Raw genomic sequence first — 21,712 nt, 5'->3', positions numbered from 1 at the left:
GCTGTTGGCATTACGAACTATTAAAGAAGTATTAGATTAAGTTTTAAAAATCAATATTATAATCACTTGGTGCACAATCCCACACATTTAACACTCAATTTAACTCATTTGCTAACTCACATACAACCAACACAATATGCAAGAAACAACTGCTGGGAATTGTTTCAGATGCTCTAAAGTATGTTAATTTCCAGAGCAAAATGACTTGTGCTGTGAATTTTAACGCACTTGAAAGCCTGTACTTTCTCTCCTTCTGCAACACAAATTTTGCATGTCTGAAGAGCTGTGATTCATCTTAAGAAAACCCATCTTGTGTTAAATGGAATGGAAACTGGACTAAGTGGTCAAATGACAAGTACATTCATATTCAAGCTGTATTATAAATGCATGTACAGTAATTTACGTCTCTCAGCTACCACAAAAGGCTCTTGATAAGCAGGTAATTTGCTAAATGGACTCCTTTATCCAAGTATTCGAAGGGCGTTACAAGAAAAATCTGCAGAGGCATTAATGTGACGTAAAGGTCAAGCATTGTGACATACCTTTCAAATAATCCCGCCTAACTTGCGTTATGATGAGGCGGCTGTTGGCAGCATCGTTCAGTGTGAAGCCCTTGATGTGGGTCTCAGCGCTAAAAGAAGCAGACATTTAGAAAGGAATTACTGACATGCTTCTGATACGATAATAAATGGTTGAGCACCAAGGTGAAATTATAAAAACTACTGTTCATATGTTAAAAATATTGCTGCAAAATATCGACCTGGAGACAGCTTTTGTGTTATCCTGTCAATGGTTATAGAAGGATAATTTTTTTTTGCATTCTGACAGATGACAAAGTTGGAAATGAGCAACAAAAGAAACAAAGTACAAGATTTTTTTTAAACAATCGGTTCAGATTCTTGAATGCTGACATATTAGATGACTAAAATAACTGCATGCCCTGCATTGTTCTGCTGTATCCTAAGCTGGATACTTTTTCCTCTTTTTTCTACACTCACCATAATTATAAAATGTAAAACTATTCTTTCGGCAACAAAAATGAGCATTTATTTTCAGCACTTTATATTTTAAATATAAACTAAAGCATATTACTAACACCATATCATTTGGCTGATTAATTTTCAAATTTCTGTCATCTAGATACATACAATTTTTAAAGGTGAACATACTGCAGAACTAAAACCACTGCTACATTAAAATGTAAAATTTCACACAATCTTGTCCCAGCCTTAAATTTGAAACCCAACTTTTTTTTTTTTCCCCGGTACGTGGGTCTCTCACTGTTGTGGCCTCTCCCGTAGCGGACCATAGGCTCCGGACGCGCAGGCTCAGCGGCCATGGCTCACGGGCCCAGCCGCTCTACGGCATGTGGGATCTTCCCGGACCGGGCACAAACCTGTGTCCCCTGCGTCGGCAGGCGGACTCTCAACCACTGCGCTACCAGGGAAGCCCAAACCCCCCCAATTTTTTAAAACTCAAGAGCAAAAACTCGCTTTTCTTATGACTAAAACCTACATAATTTAAAAAAAAAAAAAAAGAAAGAAAGAAAGAAAGAAGAAGAACCCTAGCCAGAGATGATTTGTTTGCTACATTGTTTGCATATCTCCTGTGATGAAATTTCAGCATCCTTAATGCCCCTAGGCTTTATCTCCCAATTAGGAAATCTCCACAGGTCAAAAGGAGCAAAAGCAATTGCTGCCATTTGCCTTATCAAGCTCAGTGATGATCTTGCTGCCAACAACCTCGGCCTACCGACATGAACATCTAAGCTGAGCAGATTGCGAGAAAAGCAGGGTCACTGCTAAATTACTCTCGTCAATCCCAAGAAAATCCTCCAAAGACACCATGATGTGCCCATCCTCTCAGTCACTTTCAGCCTCTGAGGTTCCCCCCTACTGTTCCTGGGGGAAGGCTTTTTTTATCCCCCCAACGATCCTCTTAATCCCACCAAAGCACCCACTGCTCAGTTTGACTTTTTTCCTTTATCCCATCTGTCAAAGCTCTTAAGTCAAAAACTCATACATGAGACTATAAACTGCAGAAAATAAAGGATTTACTTTCTCAATCTTTAGCATGATTAAATAAACAAGCAGACACTATTAAAATTAAGCTCATTTCTTATGCCAACATTATTACATGTATTATACCATATTTACTTGAAAATATTACCTAAAATTCATTAAAACCATAAGGTAACAAAACTTCTGACATCACACTTGATTGTCAAACCTTTTGAAAATCTCAAAACACAGAACATTTTTCTTTTAATAATCTCTTGCTATCTCAAGGTGTGTATTCAATATATATTTGAAAGTGAGGATAAATAGGAAGAAAACTCTCCCCAGTTCTATTACATGCTGAACATATATTACACATGTAGAAACTGACCAATCACAACCAAAATATATTCCAAACTGGTAAAGGGAGAAAAACTACAGAAGGTACTGGTGATTCTGCAGTGTACTCATTCATACAATAAAATAAGAGCAATTTACTTCTGAATCATAATTTTGATCTTTCCTTTTGGAAAAAAATCTAGTACAGAGATGCCAAATCAAACTTCCTTGTGATAATGAGAATATTCTTTACCCATGCTGTCCAATAGGGTAGCCACCAGCTACATGTGGCTACCTGGCTACTGTGATGGAGGAATGGAAACCTTAATTATATTTAATTTTAATAATTTAAATTTAAGTGGGCACTTATGGCTAGTGGCTACTGGACTGGACAGCACAGAATTCCAGACATTTTCTTTTCTTTTTTAGAACTGCTAAAATAAAGGAAAAAAAAATTGCAGAGTGAAGGGGTATCAATCTCTTAACTTACAATCAACTGCAAAAATTACTCTGTCTTAACCAAAGAAGATAGTATCACGTGGAAAGGTTCATATTGGAGATTTCAGAGCTATGACTGGTCTATGGATTGTACTTATATAACACGCACATAGGACATTAGGCAGTGATTAGAATTTATCTTACTTTGGAAAACAAAAACTGGCCAATCCAGTAAAAACCATCAGTTATTAATTTAGCATTATTTTTAGACAGAATAAAATAAGAAGCTAGTAGGAACAAGAGAAAATGAAGTGCTATTCTTGAAAGATAAAGCAGAGCTAATCACCACATGATTCTCAAATTTCCTAAGAATAGAGTTCAGTGTTAACAGATTTAAAATAACAATTCATAACCATTACTGCTCTATGAATAAGCAGTTCCCCTCCATTGAAAGAATTCACTATACCTAAATTTTTATTTTGAAACACAAGGAAATGTTGAATTCTAACTAAAAATGAAAGAAAGTCATTCTTTTTTTCTTTCAAAAATTTTAAAGGCATGTGTTACTTTTGAGGTTCCATTACTTGTTGGGAAGGTTAAGTAACCTTCTTAAACTGCAGAAATCTCACTAGTAGTCATGTGAATCCGCAATACATTAGAGACAGCAAAGGTACAGCAAAAGCAAAGACTGCATTAGTTCACAGAGAAAACAACTGCTCTTAAGATTGAACAGGTGGCATCATGTAGGTAACTGTAACAGACTGCTATTTATAGAGTATATTTATAGCGTAATAATAGAGTAGTAGTGCCAGAATAATACTGGGGGTACCACCACTTGCTACAGTAGCTCATTTGGTCACACCATATTACAATAAAGATGCCTCTAAAAAAAAAAAGCAACAATTATTTTTCATTCTGATCACTGATGCAGAGCCAGAAGGGGAATAGATGACCTAGTGGAACACTGGCAACGCTGGAACCAGGAAACAAATCCAGAGAAGTTATACGACATTCCTCCAGTAACAGAGAATTGGAACTCTAACTTCCGCTTCTGAATTCCCAGTCCAGAGTTATTTTCAAAAGTACCCAATGTAGATCTAACCCAAGATACGATTCTTCATAGTCAGATATAACGTTTTATTGGTTCAAAGAAAAGGATGTGCACAGATCCCCAGATTAAGTGCCTCTGGGCATTCTAAAGCTTGGAATCTAGGAATCTCTTTGGGCCCACACAACTACATGGGGAAGGCAGCTACAAAATACTCCTGGAAGATAACACAGGGGAAGATAAAAGTAACCTCAGGAGTACAGAAAGGTTTCATGAACATCTAGAGAGGGAGGGAAGAAAAGAAGATAAACCTACATTTTACAGGTTGTGGACATAAGTGTAAATAGAAGGGCTGTGCTTATAACCATCTTCTAGGTCAACAGCTTTCACACTTGTTTGATCAAGATTCTCAGTCAGACATAGTAAGAAACGATGTTTTATGGTACATACCAGTGCACTGATATACAGATGCACATATAACTGAAAGCAAATGTTCACAAAATATCTCTACTACATGGAATGCTTTGATATTTTCTATTCTATTTAACTAAAAAAGATGTTGATTCTGCCCCACTAAAGAGAGTCCATGATCCACTAACAGGTTATAAATGCAATTTGAAAAACTACTCTAGATCAGGGGTCTCCAGCAAGAGGTATGCACACTGTGTGAATGCTCTAGGGTGAGACAAGAAAATGTTTAAGTTTCTATTTTTAAATCTTATTCTCCAAAAAACTGCTATTTTTGGAGTATGCTCTATAATATACTTACATGTCATATACTTACAGTAGTACAGCTCACTGATAATGGTAATGTGGTCAAAATGTTTAAGACGTGATCCTTGACTCACCTGGGGTGTTTAGTAAAATGCAGATTCCTGGGCCCCACACCAGATCAGGTGAGTCAGAACCTTTGGGGTGGGTGGTGGGTTATCTGTTTATGCTACCAGAATGTGAGGCTCACCATTTTAAAACAAGCCCAATTAAAATGAAAGAATTATAATTTGTACTTTTGGGAAGTATTTCAGAGGTCTCTGTGACCAACCTCAGGACTAAAAGACTTGAAAAAGATTTCCTTCTTTGCTTCCATCTCCTCAGTTAATCATACCCAATTCTCAACACAAAATGTTCCTCTCTTTTCTCTGCCACCCTTTCCTCCCAAATCAGTGTTGTTTCAAAACACCTTTGATAATTGTGGACAGTGTTTAGATAATAATTTTCCAAGAAAAGTAACTGCAGGAAAAAACCTGCACCTCTTGGATGACTTCAATGGTTATAGATGACAGGATGCTGTTCAATGTCACATTTTCCAAGTCACTAATTGAGGATGTACTGAGTATTCCAGAGAGAGATAATTTAATTAGCAACTGAGTAAAAACACAAATGAGACACAATGCATTAAAAACCTGAACTTAAAAGTCTCAGTGTGACCATCCTATATCAAGACATAGAAGTGATTCAAGATCATAGATATATATGGTATATGTGTGTATCCATACATATATAGTACTTATATGTATATATATGAATTATATATACTCTGTGTGTGTGTATATGTCAACAGATACAGATATATTTCCACAGACAAGTACAGTCATACACAACGTATTTTTCAAAATGTACTGAAACATAAACAGTAAACACGGCCCTATGGTGCATAACTTTAACATAACACTAATATTAACGCCAGGTTTTCCAGTGAATTCCAAGAATGGCAAACATCCATTTTCTATTCAGGATTCTAATATTCCAAAAGTGCTGCGACTTAAAAATTTTGAAGGCCAAAAGTTAGCCAGGAGAGATTATTTCAAAACTTACAATATACTAGGAAAAGGTTGACCTTTGCCATTGAAAATAAAGCTATTGACTCATCAACAGGACAGGTGTACCTTCCAGAGCAGGTGACCTTGATCTTCTCCTTTCTAGGCCCTTTCTGATTAATTACTTAACTTTGAAGGTAACTCCTTGGGGATAAGACAACAGAGTCAGTTAACTGACACAACACCAGGGAAGAAAACTGTATTCTCGTTCTGATTAACAAAGTATTTTACTCTAGGGAACTAGCCAGAGACAAAACCACTACCGCCACTAACACCAATACCACTAAACAGATTACAAAACAAGAAGGGGAAAGAGAAAAGGTATTTAAAATGTGTTGAGTACCATATATTTTCTCTACTTCACTCTATCTCCTTCAATAGCTAGAAGAAATCATTAATGTAAGACTTATTATCATCTACTCATTATACAGAAGAAAAACTGAGGCTCAGAGATAGGAGGAAATTTTCCCACGAGCTTTCAAGTAAGATTCAAACCCTTGCCTAAGTTCAAAGCCCTTGATGTCTTCATGTATCAGGCTGCTTCCACCATAAAAGGTACACAGATCGAGTTGCTGAACAAGAAACAGAATATGATTTAAAAAACTACTTTTCTATATATGAATAGAATACATGAGTTGTGACGTTACATAAGGTAAAATAAAATATACTGCAGTGTGCAGGGCTAATAAAAGTTATATTTTTTGTAGGTTAAAAACCCCCATAAAATTAGAAAAACATTTCATATAATTTTTGTGACTAGTTGAAGACAATTAAGCAACTGCTACTACAATATATCAGAAAAATCCTAATGATAGTTGATATTTGTTTTTAAGTGTGAGGTTTAATAGATGAACTAATACTTACAAATCTTTCACTTGCACTGCTTGTGTAGGATTATCCTTCATCAACAGTAAGTTTATAAGACTGGCATAAGTTTCACTATTGAAGACAACGTTTTGCTTTTTTGCTTTCAGGAAAATATTAAATGCATCTATGAAGGAAAAAAACAACAAAAAATGAGATGACATTATTCTGAAATGGCAAAAAAGGAGGGGGAAAAGCCCTAAAACAAAGCCCGAAACCCCCATATTTCTGCTTCTTTTAATACTCACTCACTATACCACTCTACAGAGACACACACACTGACCAAGCAAGCAGATGTTATCACTCTTCTAATCTTTAAAAAACAAAGTGACAGTTATGAAAACTACTACTTAATCCAAATGGATGGTACCAGAAAGGGCTTCGTTTTAAAATTATTTTTCATACTAGCTCTCTAAAGTCAATAAATTATTTTCATGCCAATAAAAATGAAAAAGAGCTCTTCTGAATTTGTTTATCAAAAGATGATCCCAGTTTCCAGTTTCAAAATAAATTGCAAAATGTGTGTTAAAGTCCAAATAAACCAGGGGTATAATTTAGATTGAGGGGAGCAAAAGATTCACTTTAAAGCGATCTTGAATCTGTAAGTGGGTGGTTCCTGCGGTTAAGATTCCAACACAACAGCATTACAGTGAGTATAGCCTGTAATGCTAAAATTAGGAGATCAAATTATTTGGCTACGACAGGACTTATACAAAAACATACAATTTTCAAATATACAGATATCTAACAAGTAAACTAAGCAACATTTGTTTGACTGATTAACAGTTTTATTTCACTTGTTCACAATAACTGTCAGTGAATGAAAAGATGTTACCAAAAGAGAAGTAACTACACTTTTCAGTCACTTACTTTTCTGAAATAAAATTGCCTGGCTATAAACATCCAACTGAAACTACAATCCACACTCTGGTGTGTATAAACACATCACAATAAAGAAGGGGCATAACTGAACTATCACATAAGAACTTTTATGGATATAAAGCTCCATGTAAAGAAATACAGAACACACAAATAGGAATGAACATGATATTAACGCTCAGAAGAACATTCTGAGCTACTTTGGAGGTTTCTAAACAAGCAGAAATTATGCTTGTGTTTACATTACAAGTTAGGGGAGTTTGAATTAGCCCTTCAATTAAACTGAAGTGACAATATCAAAAACTTAGTTAACTTTCAAGCTAAATTCAGAGAAACAAGAGAAAAAGGTTATGATCTTAATATTTGTATGTTAACTAAGAAAAGACAGAATCTATCATTCAGTACATAATGCATATATTTTCCTTTTAATAGAGCTTAGACGTTATGATGTACTGCAACTATTGGCTACATCCCAATAAGCGTATATAATAGTTCACTACTTTGCTGAATGAAAATACACAGTAAGTACAATTTGAATATTTAAGGTAACAAAATAATCTAGAAAAGCTTACTAGTGGTTTTCTAAAACTGTAGTCTTGAATTCAATTTTCAAAATATTCATATTTTGCCAAGCATTCAATTCTGAGATATACACAAAAGTAACTCAAACCTCTGCAGAATTAACAGAATGAAACCAACTAGATAAATGTAAATTGTATATTGAAACTAGAAGAGGGGACTTCCCTGGTGGCACAGTGGTTAACAATCCGCCTGCCAAGGCAGGGGACATGGGTTCGAGCCCTGTTCCAGGAAGATCCCACATGCCACAGAGCAACTAAGCCTGTGCACCACTACTGAGCCTGCGCTCTAGAGCCCACGAGCCACAACTACTGAAGCCCGCGTGCCTAGAGCCCATGCTCTTGCAAGAAGAGAAGCCACTGCAATGAGAAGCCTGTGCACCGCGACAAAGAGTAGTCCCCGCTCGCCGCAAATAAAACCAGCGCGCAGCAATGAAGACCCAACACAGCCAAAAAAATAAATTAAATAAATTTATTTTTTTTAAAAATTAAAAAAAAACTAGAATAGGGGTATATCTTTACATTTATAATATACACTGCATTACATTTAGTTAGCTGGTTAAAATGTTTTTACTTAAATAAAAACAACAATTAAAAAAAGGCAATATATGGAGCTTTGGAATCTTTAAACAGGAAGTATACACTAACCTTACATTCATTTCAATCAAATCAAAATTCCATTAGAATATTTAAATAGCATTGATAATAATGAACTTTATATTTAGGTTTAAGAGATACATGGTGAAAGACTCAAGGATATATAGACTGAATATGCAACAAAGGAAAATGACTCAGAAAGAATAAAGTTACTCTGCAGTATTAAGCAAGCTTAAGAGCTTAACTTAATTCCTCCTTCAGACACTTTATGTCAGTGTCACAAAATTTCTAGTTAAGAAATTAAAGGGTTCGGACTTCCCTGGTGGCGCAGTGGTTAAGAATCTGCCTGCCAATGCAGGGGACACGGGTTCGATCCCTGGTCCAGGAAAATCCCATATGCCACAGAGCAACTAAGCCCGTGTGCCACAACTACTGAGCCTGCGCTCTAGAGCTGGCGAGCCACAACTACTGAGCCCACGTGCCACAACTACTGAAGCTCACACACCTAGAGCCCGTGCTCTGCAACAAGAGAAGCCACCGCAACAAGAAGCCCGCGTGCCACAACAAAGAGTAGCCCCCGCTTGCCGCAACTAGAGAAAAGCCAGTGCGCACCAGAGAAGACCCAGCGCAGCCAAAAATAAATAAATAAATAAAATTAAATTAAAAGTACAATATTAAAAAAAAGAAATTAAAAGGTTCTATAAATTTCTAAATTGATGACTTCCTACTGAAGGGAGTTCAAAACTGTCAATACTAAAATGAAAAGAAAATCTGCTGCATAATGGTTAAATTATCATAAAGCATACTTGAAAATGTACACAAAAACTGGAGGAGTTAAAGGTAACAGTAGCATTCTATGAAGAAAAATTAACAAAAATGAAGGAAACAAAAGTAATATATGATCTGGGGAGAGTACAACGAAGTCTAAATGAAAACATCTAGAATGTGATAGGCAAGCTTGTATCAGAGGGCTCAAGATGGTCAAAGAAATTTTAAAGTAGTCACAATAGAGGTAGGCATACCTTCAGGTAAGTTTACTGCTGAAGAAAGGGAAGAAACGCAAGAAACAGGGCTCATGACCTGCCTTCAACCTCAAGATACAGCTTAACACACACTAGTATGATGGTTAATGCCCTAATCATTTTTTGCTTTCACGTAAAAATATGTAACAAATACACTTGCCAAAAAATTAATGATAATGCTATTTTCAAAGTGTAATTTTTGAAAAATGCACTATTTTAGTTTTTATTATGAAAAATTTCAAATGTACAGAAAAATATAAAGAATAGTATAATAACCCCCTCCACGTACCCATCACCTACACCTAATAATTAACATTTTGCCAGATTTGTTTAACCATTTTTTATGGCTTAAGTACTTTAAAATAAATTACAGAAATCTTGATTTTTTTCCCCATTTCTCAATTCTTCATTATAGATCTCAAAATTTAAGGACATTTTCCTATAAATCATAATGCTGTTATCGTATCTAATAAAATGAGTGATTCCTTAATGACCCACTACTCAGTCGATATTTAAATTTTCCCAATTGTCCCAAAATGTCTTTGTTAACTTAAAAAATGAAAGAAAATAATTAATATATACAATTTAAGTTCCATCTCTACCCGAGATCACTAATGATTTGCTGGGCTTAGATCCCATGTTGCTATCAGAAAGAAGACCCCAGTGTACACGTTTACCTTTGTCTTTCTTCCTGTGGCAGGCATTCAATAGCTCTTTCTGGAGACTAACTTCTACAGGTGAGGGTGATGAAGTCAGGGAATGTTTTTCATCCTCATACCACAACTTAAAAATAAAATTATTCAATTAAACAAAAAGTGGTAAACACAACAGTGACCTTTTCATTGTAAAGCTGGGCTAATCTATAACCTAAAGTTATAGACAAACAACAAAATCTGTTATGCTTACAGTTAAAAACAAATTACCTCAGGTACGTCAAATGGAACCTCTTGGTTACTGTTCCTAAGGATTTCCGCTAATAACCTTAATGTCCTTCCACGAGGAATAATATTTTCTTCTTGCATTTTATTCCAGACAGCATCAGCTCTTTGCCAGTCACCATTCACTTCTGTAAAAATAAGCAGAAATTAATGAACGTACTCAATAGAATTCATGACAATATTTAGAACTATTTTTATTTGATGCTGAAGGAAGTATTCCAAACATTGCCTCCAGGGAAAGGACCAGGGTGATTGTGGACCAAAGGTAAGAAGACTTCTTTCTGTATACCTTTTTGTATCTTTTGAATTTTAAACCATAGAAATTACTTACCTATTAAAAAATAGAAAAAAAATCCACACTTTATTAAGAACTTTGAAAATCATGTTGATACAAAGTTTACCTTTTTAAAGTAACTGAGAAATTGCCCACTGTTAAAATCAAAATCAGAAACAGGTAACAATTCAACTATGACCAGTAGACTTTGGAAAGACGATGGGATACACATATACAGTACAGTACACAGCTGAAGGTCTAAAATGATTGAAAGTGTGCAAATGTATGATTTTTGTCAAAAGTGACAAATCAACAAACCTTTTTCCCTTAGTTAAGTAGGGAGAATTCTGTCTCTTCTGTCAACTTGAAGAATTTCTATGTCAGTGTGTAATAGATTTCTGATAATGCCCTCAGACTAAGTAAGATCACAGGAAGTTTACTGGAAAGAAATAGGCAGCTTCCTTCATAATGAAATATCTAGTTCCTTCTATGTGGTAACCTAGTCTTCACAAATAGCAAAGACTTAAGAATCAAGAACTTATTTTTAAACATTCTAACGGGTTTTGAAAAAAGAAAAGATCAAGCCATTTCTGCTTGTGAAAAACTAGAGCAAAATACGAAAAATGTCTTATGACAATAAATTCAATATACCTATTAGGCACAAAGAAGTACTGTTTTAAATGTGGCCTTTTTAAAAAAATTTGCTAATATGAATAAGGAATATCTTAATGGTGTATGGTCAGCTCCAGGAAGAGGGTGTGTTTCAGGACACAAATGTTCCAGAAAACATGAGTAGATTTGTTTCTCAAAAATACCAAAATACTAAAACACATGGAATTTTCCTAGATTTCCCTCCCACCCTAAAACTGAAAAGCTAAGCTTTTTGATAACTGACTCCTGGCAGTAAAAAACTCAAAGAACAAAAACAAAACACATTCACACTCCATCAGAAACCTGCAATAAAGAAAAAGATAACAAGCAGAGTATTTCCCAGGGGTCATACAAAGATTGCAGCCCAAACTTTCATAAGGAATATGCTGAAAGGTGGCCCAAACAGTAGAAATTAACCTAAAGTTCAGAGTGATTTTATACATACTCTGACAATAAAAATCAGCCTAATATAAAACCCTTATTAAATTTACAATCAATTTTCAAAGCAAGACTCTCATAAGATAATTATGCTTTTCCTTCATTAAAATGTTCTCATGTAATGTAAAATTCAAGAGTAATTTTTCAAGTACGTTAATGTATAAAACTTTATACATAAAGGTTATCAAATACACTTTAGTTTATTTGATTAAATAAATTAAAAACAAGAACCCAAGCCCCCAAATCTGTAATTCTGTAGAAGGGGAAAGGGGAACCACTTTTGTTCTGTGCCAAAGAGTACTATGGACTGTGGGGGACACAGGGAAGATTTCCAAGCGCTGGGAACAGCCCTGCTAAGGTGTTTTTTAAAGAGATTAATTTTTAAGCTAACATAACTATTATGTTATGTGAAGAGGTGGATGAGGTACAACTCTGCCTTCAGACTGAAAGAACTCTGGGAAGGTAATTCTTTTTAAAAAAGCACAAACTATATGAAAAGCTTCTACTTTGGGAGGACAAGATATAACAGAGATGCACCTATTCAAATGGACTAGCAGCTTGTAACAAGAAAATTTTTTCAAAATACAGGTGAGAACTAGACAGTGCATACAGCATAAAACAACTGAGATATAGACACTTTTTTTTTTTTGAAAAAAAAATCTTGGAAATGTACCTGGATCACAGAATACATAACAAAAATTTGAGGCAATCAAACTAGTCAGTGCCAAAATCTGCAGCCGTGCTCTCACGAAGGCACAGAAGGGCCATGCCTTTCTTTCATAGTATCCCTCTGGGGCTTAAAATTCCTTCAACCAAGACAACAACAATCATACTTGTTATTTGAAGAATCAAACAGCCACAAACCTGGGCTGTGACCAGGGAATGGACCCTCCCTCAATAATTCCATCACTTTCCTGGAACTCACCGTGTCCTCTTTAAAGAACAAGAGCGCTGACTACTAAATGATTTGAGAACTCTTAAGCTATAAAACCAAAGATTTTTGACACTATCAGTGAATTTTACAGGAACAGACATAGTTATGGGGCTTCATTTATGGCTATCTGACCAGTGTGTAACAACAGCTGGCACTTCACATGGGGTTTCTATGGTATTTAAACTAAGAGATGAAGATTTCTAGAGATCAGGATTTTAATTACAAAGCTGATAAATTTTTACATATTACTGATAGGATGGGGCAATTTCTAAATTCCCCATGTGTCAATCACCTGATAATGGTCTCTAAATATCATTCCCCTCTAAAATAAGGACTCCAGGTTTGGGACAGGAATTATGCCACGTAAGCCTGGATGGTCTTGTTTGGCCTGAAAATAAGGACCTCTCAAAGACTAATGGGGTTATGACCCAGCAATCCCACTACTCGGCATATACCCTGAGAAAACCATAATTCAAAAAGAGTCATGCACCACAATGTTCATTGAAGCACTATTTACAATAGCCAGGATATGGAAGGAACTTAAGTGTCCATCGACAGATGAATGGATAAAGAAGATGGGGCACATATATACAATGGAATATTACTCAGCCATAAAAAGAAACGAAATGGAGTTATTTATAGTGAGGTGGATGGACCTAGAGTCGGTCATACAGAGTGAAGTAAATCAGAAAGAGAAAAACAAATACTGCATGCTAACAGATATATATGGAATCTAAAAAAAAAGGTTCTGAAGAACCTAGGGGCAGGACAGGAATAAAGACGCAGACGTAGAGAATGGACTTGAGGAGATGGGGAGGGGGAAGGGTAAGCTGGGACAAAATGAGAGAGTGGCAGTGACATATATACACTACCAGATGTAAAATAGATAGCTAGTGGGAAGCAGCTGCATAGCACAGGGAGATCAGCTCTGTGCTTTGTGACCACCTAGAAGGGTTGGGATAGGGAGGGTGGGAGGGAGACGCAAGAGGGAGGGAATATGGGGATATATGTATACGTATAGCTGATTCACTTTGTTATACAGCTAACACAACAAAGTAAAGCAATTATACTCCAATAAAGATGTTAAAAAAATTTTTTTTTTAAAAAAAGGTATTTCGGGCTTCCCTGGTGGCGCAGTGGTTGAGAGTCCGCCTGCTGATGCAGGGGACACAGGTTCGTGCCCTGGTCCAGGAAGATCCCACATGCCGCGGAGCGGCTGGGCCCGTGAGCCATGGCCGCTGAGCCTGTGTGTCAGGAGCCTGTGCTCCGCAACGGGAGAGGCCACAACAGTGAGAGGCCCGCCTACCGCAAAAAAAAAAAAAAAAAAAAAGGTATTTCAGGAAAAAAAACACAACAAACTAATGAGGTGTGTCAAATGACACAGGAGCTGATGCGACGGGGTTCCCAGTGGCCAAAGATGGGACAATTTGAGCACCCAAAAGAATAATGGCTGCGACAAACTGAAAAACAAATATACAAAAAAAAATTAATAAACTCATTAAAAAAAATTTTAATGATCAACTTAGGAGGTTCCAGGGACACCAGCACTTGAAGCTGGTAATTAAAGGGAGAAAAGGCAGGGCTTCTCAGTAGCGCAGTGGTTAAGAATCCGCCTGCCAATGCAGGTGACACGGGTTCGAGACCTGGTCCAGGAAGATCCCACGTGCCACCGAGCAACTAAGCCCGTGCGCCACAACTACTGAGCCTGCACTCTAGAGAGCCCGTGCGCCTAGAGTCCGTGCTCCACATTCCTTAATCTAGATTATAGTCATATGGATGCTGCTGTCATAAACCATGGAGCAATGTACCTTTGTCTTGTGCATGTTTCTGTAGTATGTTGTAACTCACAACAAAATAAGTGTGTATACCTGTGTGAAAGGTACTGTTTTAAAATAAACAAGCAAAACTGCTCTTTAACAAATAAACCCAAATAATTAAATGAACTCCTTTCAAGGGTGAAAATTACATCATGAAAAAGAATGAGCTCATAAAAAATTCCAATAGGTGAAACAAATCATTTTCTCAGAAATCCACAATCTAAAACATGGATTTTTTTCATGTGTTACAGGGCCACATTTCATATGTCATTCCATACTGTATGTTCCTTTTCAAATAAATTGAGTCCACAGTGCTTTATTTAACATATTTAAGTAGTGGTCCAAGTCAGAGGGCAACACAGAGGGGGCCAGGTCTCAGGAGGAGAAACCTTGCTTTTTCTTCAGAAAGGGAAGGATCAGGGTTATCACAACCACATTATTGATTTATAGCCGTATAGAAGTTGGGAAGTAAACAAACTGGGTTAAAAAGTATACTTCCCTATAATGATTCCTCCAGCTTCCAGTTCCATGAGAGGCCACCCCCATGTTACCTCAGCCTCAGAGGCTCCTCAGCTAAGGAGAGGAGAGCGCCTCAGACTACTGGCTCAAATACAGAGCTGGAAGCAGGTTGTCCATCAGAACAGATAGCGGGGATTAAAGAAAAGAAAAGGGTAATAAAGCTCAGAGTTTATTTATAAGAGTTCCTGCTTATCCCTAAAGGAAATTTTAAGATGAACTTCAAAGTTGTTTTTTCTTTTCTTTCTTTTTAAAAAAGCAACAGCAAAAGGTCATCTGCAGAGGAGAAGGAAGTCCGTAAGGCTGGCTGCCTCTCATCCTTCCCTGGACTACCGCTGTACCTCATGCATCCTTACAGCTGTTCTTTCACCCCAAGGTATTCTCAGTGTTGGTTCAGGTGTAACTCTTCTGAAGAGCACTACCTTTCTATCTGCAGTGCCTACCTCAACGGCTAGCACAGTAAGGGCTTCAGAGTATTTCTGAACGAAAGTTTATATAGTCTTCTTATGGGGATGATTTTAAAGGCTGAGATTCATCTGGACATGTAAGTTTAGTATTTTTTTTTAGTTTGCATAAAATTAGAATTTAAGCAAGAAACAGTTCTTCAAAAGTAAGAAAAAGCAGGGGAAGGAGGGAGAATCAGCACTCAAATACAGGTTATAATCCACTAATTAAGGACTAAATACCTAAAACCTAAGTTTTTAAATTCTATACATTCAACAACAGCCTGAGCATTGTGTGCCAGAATCTGATCATATTCAAGCCAAAGTTTTAAGAATTACATTGTGGTATGTCAATGCAACCAACAAATGAAATGTAAATTTTACAGCAAGTCTTATTTTACATACACCATCAAGATGTAAGACAAAGCTTCCAATGACAATAAACCCAAGTTCAAAAAGACAAATAAAATCACCTTATTCATTGCTGTCTGTGTTTGGTGAAGGAAAACTTCCCAAAAGAAAAAGAGAAGAAGAAATCTAGATCAAATATCTATGAAGAAAAAGAAGGAAGGAAAGGAAGGAAGAAAGGTCACTGACTATTCTAAGTATTGTTCCTCTCTACCCAAATACCCTAAGAGACTGCACAGTCCTAGAGTAAGTACTGTTTGACAATAGAGGTCAAACGTTTCAGAAAAGTTCATCACTTTTAACCCTTAATAAAAACACAAATTCAGCCTAGGGAAACAATTAAGGGTGTTAACGAAGATTAGATGCAAAGATGACTAATGCAGTGTTATTTTATAATATGGAAAACTGAAATCTATTCACTTGTCTAGCAGTAGGAGACTGGCTAAGTAAATTCTAGTATATCTGTTCAATGTAGCCATTTGTAGGTGAAAAAATGTAGAAAAACATTTTTAATATAGAACTGAGTCAAAACTATATTATAATACAATCACATTTTAAAAAGTAATTGTTCAGCAATGAGTTTGTACATCAATATGCATTTTTCTGGAAAAAGATCTATATACATGAACATGTCAATGATTACTTATTCATAGAAGTGACTAATAAATCTACTAAAGAAATTAAATTAAAAGAAAACAAAGAATAGTCTCTCCTCAAAAACTCCTATTAAATTCTGTGTCTCTGATGAAGATTTTTCTCACCTTCTCATTATTGCAGCAAGAACATCAGAAATTATGAAGATTGTAGGGTGTCTAGTGATACAATATAACATTTTGTGAGAAAATTCAATCTGGCCTCTACGTGAGCCTCTGTTTAAGACTCCACATTTGACAACCCCTAGAGCTTCCTCACAGCCTGATATTCCTTTCTGGCCACTGCCTTCCATAGAATAAATGTCTCAAAATGAAAACACGAGGAATAGTCAGCTTACTTACTGTATAGTTTTAGCAGACTGTAGTATAGCTGGTCTCTATCACACTCAAATAGCTTCTGTGTCAGCTCCACTAATTTCTCTAGAGTTTCAACCTTAAAAATAAGATTAACAGATGGATCTAGATTGTGTAAAGGACATTTTATAGTTGACAAATCACAGTTGAATAATCCTTCAAATTAACTTTACCCAAAGGGCAGATTAACTTCACTTCAAAAGTTAAAGGACTGAGCACAACTTCGTAAATGTACTTAATGCCACTAAACTGTACACTTAAAAATAGCTAAAATGATAAACTTGATGTTATATGTATTTTATCATAATTTTTTTTAAATGTTAAGTTAAAGAGCTAAAGGACACTTTGGAGTCAATAACACACATGAATAATTATCTAGTTGAGGGAACCTCCACAAAGGAGTATTCTGTAGAATTCAAAGATATTTAGGGTGGAGGACTCAGTGAGTATATCTATATTTGTTCATAGGAATATTCCTCCACGCAAACTTTAAACTCCTCTTTCCCTGTGGCTTTTTCTTGGCAGGATGTGAACAGATATCTGTGCTGGAGTAGAGGTAAAGTAGAAACTCCAATGGGCTCCCATCAAGTGACTCCTCTGGTCACTAATGACTGAGCAGATTTAAATTGCCAAAGAAACAACATTAGCTTGCTCAAACCAACAAGTAGAATGAAGCAAGCTAAAATCTTCAGAGCCAAAGTTAAAATTTTTAGGAATTCCACTGGACCTCAGAAACCAGAATTAAGCTATTGCTTATTTGGAAAACAACCAAGATAAGCAATGCTGCATCACCTGAACTCCCCAAACGCTCACAGGACATGTAGGACACTTGCTTTCTACTCACAGTTTTAGGTGAGTGAGACCAGAAGTTAAACACAAACCTGATTACTTGCAATACATCTATCACAAAACCACTGAAGTCTTGTGGGCCGAGCTCTAATGCCTGGAGTCTGTAAAATAAAATAATCATACAGCACACAGGTAAGGCTTTAGCTAAATGTTAATTTTCCCTCAAAGACAAATAGTTTTCCTTCTAATGACCCTGCTTCCTCCCTGCCAAATGTATATACTAAAAGAAACCTATAACTTAATCCCACAGTTATCAAAGACCTTTAGGATTAGAACAACCTATACTTAACCAGTGTCTAGAAGATTCGGGTTATTTCAAAACGTTTCTTTGTAGGTCAATTTTCATTCCATAAATCTTTAATTATTAAAAATGGCTAAGCTTTCTGTAGCTCAAAAAGAAACCTTGAAATGATGGACTAAAAAACTCCAAAATATGTCAAATTAAACACACACACACAACTTCAGAGATCCCAATAGATTCAGGAAGCAAAAACTATTAATATGTTATGTTGCCTTATTAACAATTGTCACAATGATAAAACCAATGGCTTTTAAAGAAACATGCTTTGTAAAAATCAGTGATAAAAGTATTCTGATTACCACACATTTGCCTAGTATCTAAAACTAAACGTTTAAAGAGCTAAGTACTAAAAACAAGCTAAGTACTTAAAATTAGTTCATAGTCTTAGTTTATTTCAGTAATTGAGATGTGTGTTATAGCCTCAATTAGGAATTACTAAGGTTTAGTCAATAACTCTGGCTTCAAAACAATTACTTTACAATTTTGGATACTGAAATAAAAGACAAACCACTTCACATATAATTCCAAGGATCTGTCACTCTACTTCCAGTATTTTCATCATCTGTAATAGGGCTTCCCTATTAAATACTACATTTCCCAGCATTATGATAAGAAAACAATATACTCATTACCCTGGCTGCTCCAGTCCAGAGGACGTACATTTACTGCTTTCTCCACTCAGTTTTGTGGACGACACCAGGCAACCCTCACATCTGATCTCTTATTTATAAGTCCTCATTACCTCATTACTTTTTTTTTTTTTTTGGTGGTACGCGGGCCTCTCACTGTTGTGGCCTCTCCCGTTGCGGAGCACGGGCTCCGGACGCGCAGGCTCAGCGGCCATGGCTCACGGGCCCAGCCGCTCCGCGGCATGTGGGATCTTCCCGGACTGGAGCACGAACCCGTGTCCCCTGCATCGGCAGGCGGACTCTCAACCACTGTGCCACCAGGGAAGCCCCCTCATTACTTTTTATTTCTTAAAAATAGTATTGTAGGGACTTCCCTGGTGGTGCAGTGGTTAAGAATCCGCCTGCTAATGCACGGGACATGGGTTTGAGCCCTGGTCCGGGAAGATCCCACATGCCGCGGAGCAACTAGGCCCGTGCACCACAACTACTGAGGCTGCGCTCTAGAGCCCGCACATCACAACTACTGAGCCCGCGTGCTATAACTACTGAAGCCTATGCACCTAGAGCCCGTGCTCCGCAACAAGAGAAGCCACCGCAATGAGAAGCCCGCGCACCACAACGAAGAATAGCCCCCACTCGCTGCAACTAGAGAAAGCTTGTGCACAGCAACGAAGACCCAATGCAGTCAAAACTAAATTAAATAAATAAATTTTAAAAAATAGTATTGTACAATGTTAAATTAAAAACTGACACAAGAACTAACATCTCAGAGCTTTGGTAGAATGACAGAAAAATTGGTACAGAAGAAGTTGTATAAGTGTTCTCATTCTAACTGTGCAAGTACCCACATTTTGCGATACGCGAAATAAATGCTGAATAAATTAACTGTTGATATATATTCTCAAACATCATTAATATTTACATTTGTACCCAATTTCTACTCAAGGATTTTCTCACATTATCTGTTTTGTTTCACATGCATTACATTGAAAATGAAGCCAACATCAAATGTATACAAAAAGCCCTTGAAAAAATACTAGATAATCCTCTTTAGAACATGGCAAAATGCAAGAGCTACATTCACTTATAACTTTCAATATTATGTCTCATCCAAATGCCAATGATCTGACTAGCACAACTTTTATGGCAAACTCTTCCTTTTTGTGGCTGATTAATCTGCCTGTCACTGGCAGGACAACTGACTTATACGGCAGCTGTGTGCTTCATTCTGAAATTGAGAACTATTTTCAAAAATAAATCTCAATCATCAAAACAACATCTAGGTCAGATTAACTAAATCTCCTAGGCTTCTGTAATAGTCTACATTTCTGGCTTATCTCTTAACATCTTATTGAATTTTAAACATTGCAAATTTAAAGTAAAAATGAAAAATGTAATAAAACATGGAGAAGAATAGAATTTTAATTGGGATGCTAAATGTAACTTATCCAAAACCAGTTACTGCTTAATTAAAACAATGAACTCAACTCTTAATTTTTCCTGTTTTTGTTACATACAATCTATTTAATAGACAGTGAGGATAAAGTAATTACTGTAATTAAAAAAAAAAAAAAAGGGACTTCCCTGATGGCGCAGTGGTTAAGAATCCACCTGCCAATGGAGGGGACATGGGTTTGATGCCTGATCCGGGAAGATGCCACATGCCACGGAGCAACTAAGCCCATGCGCCACAACTACTGAAGCCCGTGTGCCCTAGAGCCCGTGCGCCGCAACTCCTGAGCCCATGCACCTAGAGCCCGTGCTCTGCAACAAGAGAAGCCACCGCAATGAGAAGCCTGCGCGCACTGCAATGAAGAGTAGCCACCACTTGCCACAGCTAGAGAAAGCCCACACGCAGCAACGAAGACCCAATGCAGGCAAAAATACAAACAAACAAATGAAAAAAACACCAAAACCAAAATACAGCATGTTTGTTTCCACCTGGGTTACTGTGCTTCAAAACACTCTTTGTGCAGTTCCAATTCAGTACTAGGTTCACTTGTATAAGAAAAAAAGTAATCCAAAATAAAAAAATAATTTTCATTAATTTCATTATATTACCTTGATGTAAATTTGTTGTTATCATAATAGGCTTCAATGTACACTAGTGAAAATAGGTATCAAGTATTTATTACCTTTAAAGTGAAAACAGATGAAGATTCTTCTACTTCAAACTCTATCTCAAAGGCAATCATTTTAAATTTAACTAAAATAGTGATTTTTACCTGCTCTGAGTTTTCTTACCATTACTGCTAGAAATGGAAAATAGAAAACAAACAACTACTCTGGCTTCATGTCCTTTAGCTGGAGTAGTAAGAGGAAAATCAAGCGCACGAGGTGTATGGGACAAACAAAAACAGCAAGAACGCAACTACTTATCCCCACAGCCAGGAGAGCAAGGAGAAAAAGGGGTATCATGGAATTATTAAACCTTTCAATAATTGTCCTCTTCTGTAAAATCTCCAGAGACAGACTTAAGGACCATGGTCTAGTAAGGAGGAAAATATGTCTGAGCAAGTCAAACTAACAGTTTAACTATCATTAACTAAATATGATCCAGGTGTTACAGAAAATACTAAGTAAACTAACTCATGGGAGGGGGTATGAATTTGCATGAGAACTGACATCTATTGAAATTCTAGGGCTGGAGGGGGAAACTACCTCTAAAATCCCTTCTTTATATATAAGATCCATTCTGGCTTATTAAGGAAGGCAAATTAGGATAAAACCCTGAATTTGATCTATTAAAGAACAAAGGGAAGAGGAACAAAGGTTGGGAGATTGCCGTAATCCAAACTTTTGGTCCTAAAGGCAAAGACATAAAAAGAAGAGTTTTGCCCCCTGAGAAGACAGAAAATTTACTCTGGCTGAAGTGTGATGGAAGGGTAATAGCAGATAAGACGAGAGGGAAAAGTCAAGAAAGAGTAA

At 36.6% G+C, this 21,712-nt stretch overlaps 1 protein-coding gene across 2 annotated transcripts in view; it reads right to left on the bottom strand.

Moving 5' to 3' along the window:
• LRPPRC (leucine rich pentatricopeptide repeat containing) overlaps nt 1-21,712 on the bottom strand; it is a 103,157-nt gene that overhangs the window by 13,761 nt on the left and 67,684 nt on the right. For both annotated transcript variants that reach the window (XM_019942883.3, XM_019942882.3), the window contains exons 26-31: nt 17,887-17,955; nt 16,994-17,084; nt 10,503-10,645; nt 10,257-10,362; nt 6,504-6,630; nt 543-631 (exon numbers count right to left, since the gene is read on the bottom strand). In XM_019942883.3, the coding sequence (XP_019798442.1) occupies nt 543-631; nt 6,504-6,630; nt 10,257-10,362; nt 10,503-10,645; nt 16,994-17,084; nt 17,887-17,955 (625 nt within the window). The remainder of the gene's footprint in view (nt 1-542; nt 632-6,503; nt 6,631-10,256; nt 10,363-10,502; nt 10,646-16,993; nt 17,085-17,886; nt 17,956-21,712) is intronic.

This window comes from Tursiops truncatus, chromosome 14, assembly GCF_011762595.2.
Source record: "Tursiops truncatus isolate mTurTru1 chromosome 14, mTurTru1.mat.Y, whole genome shotgun sequence".
Classification (NCBI taxonomy): domain Eukaryota; kingdom Metazoa; phylum Chordata; class Mammalia; order Artiodactyla; family Delphinidae; genus Tursiops; species Tursiops truncatus.
Note: the sequence above shows the minus strand (reverse complement) of the source record. Positions and strands in the feature narration are given on the sequence as shown.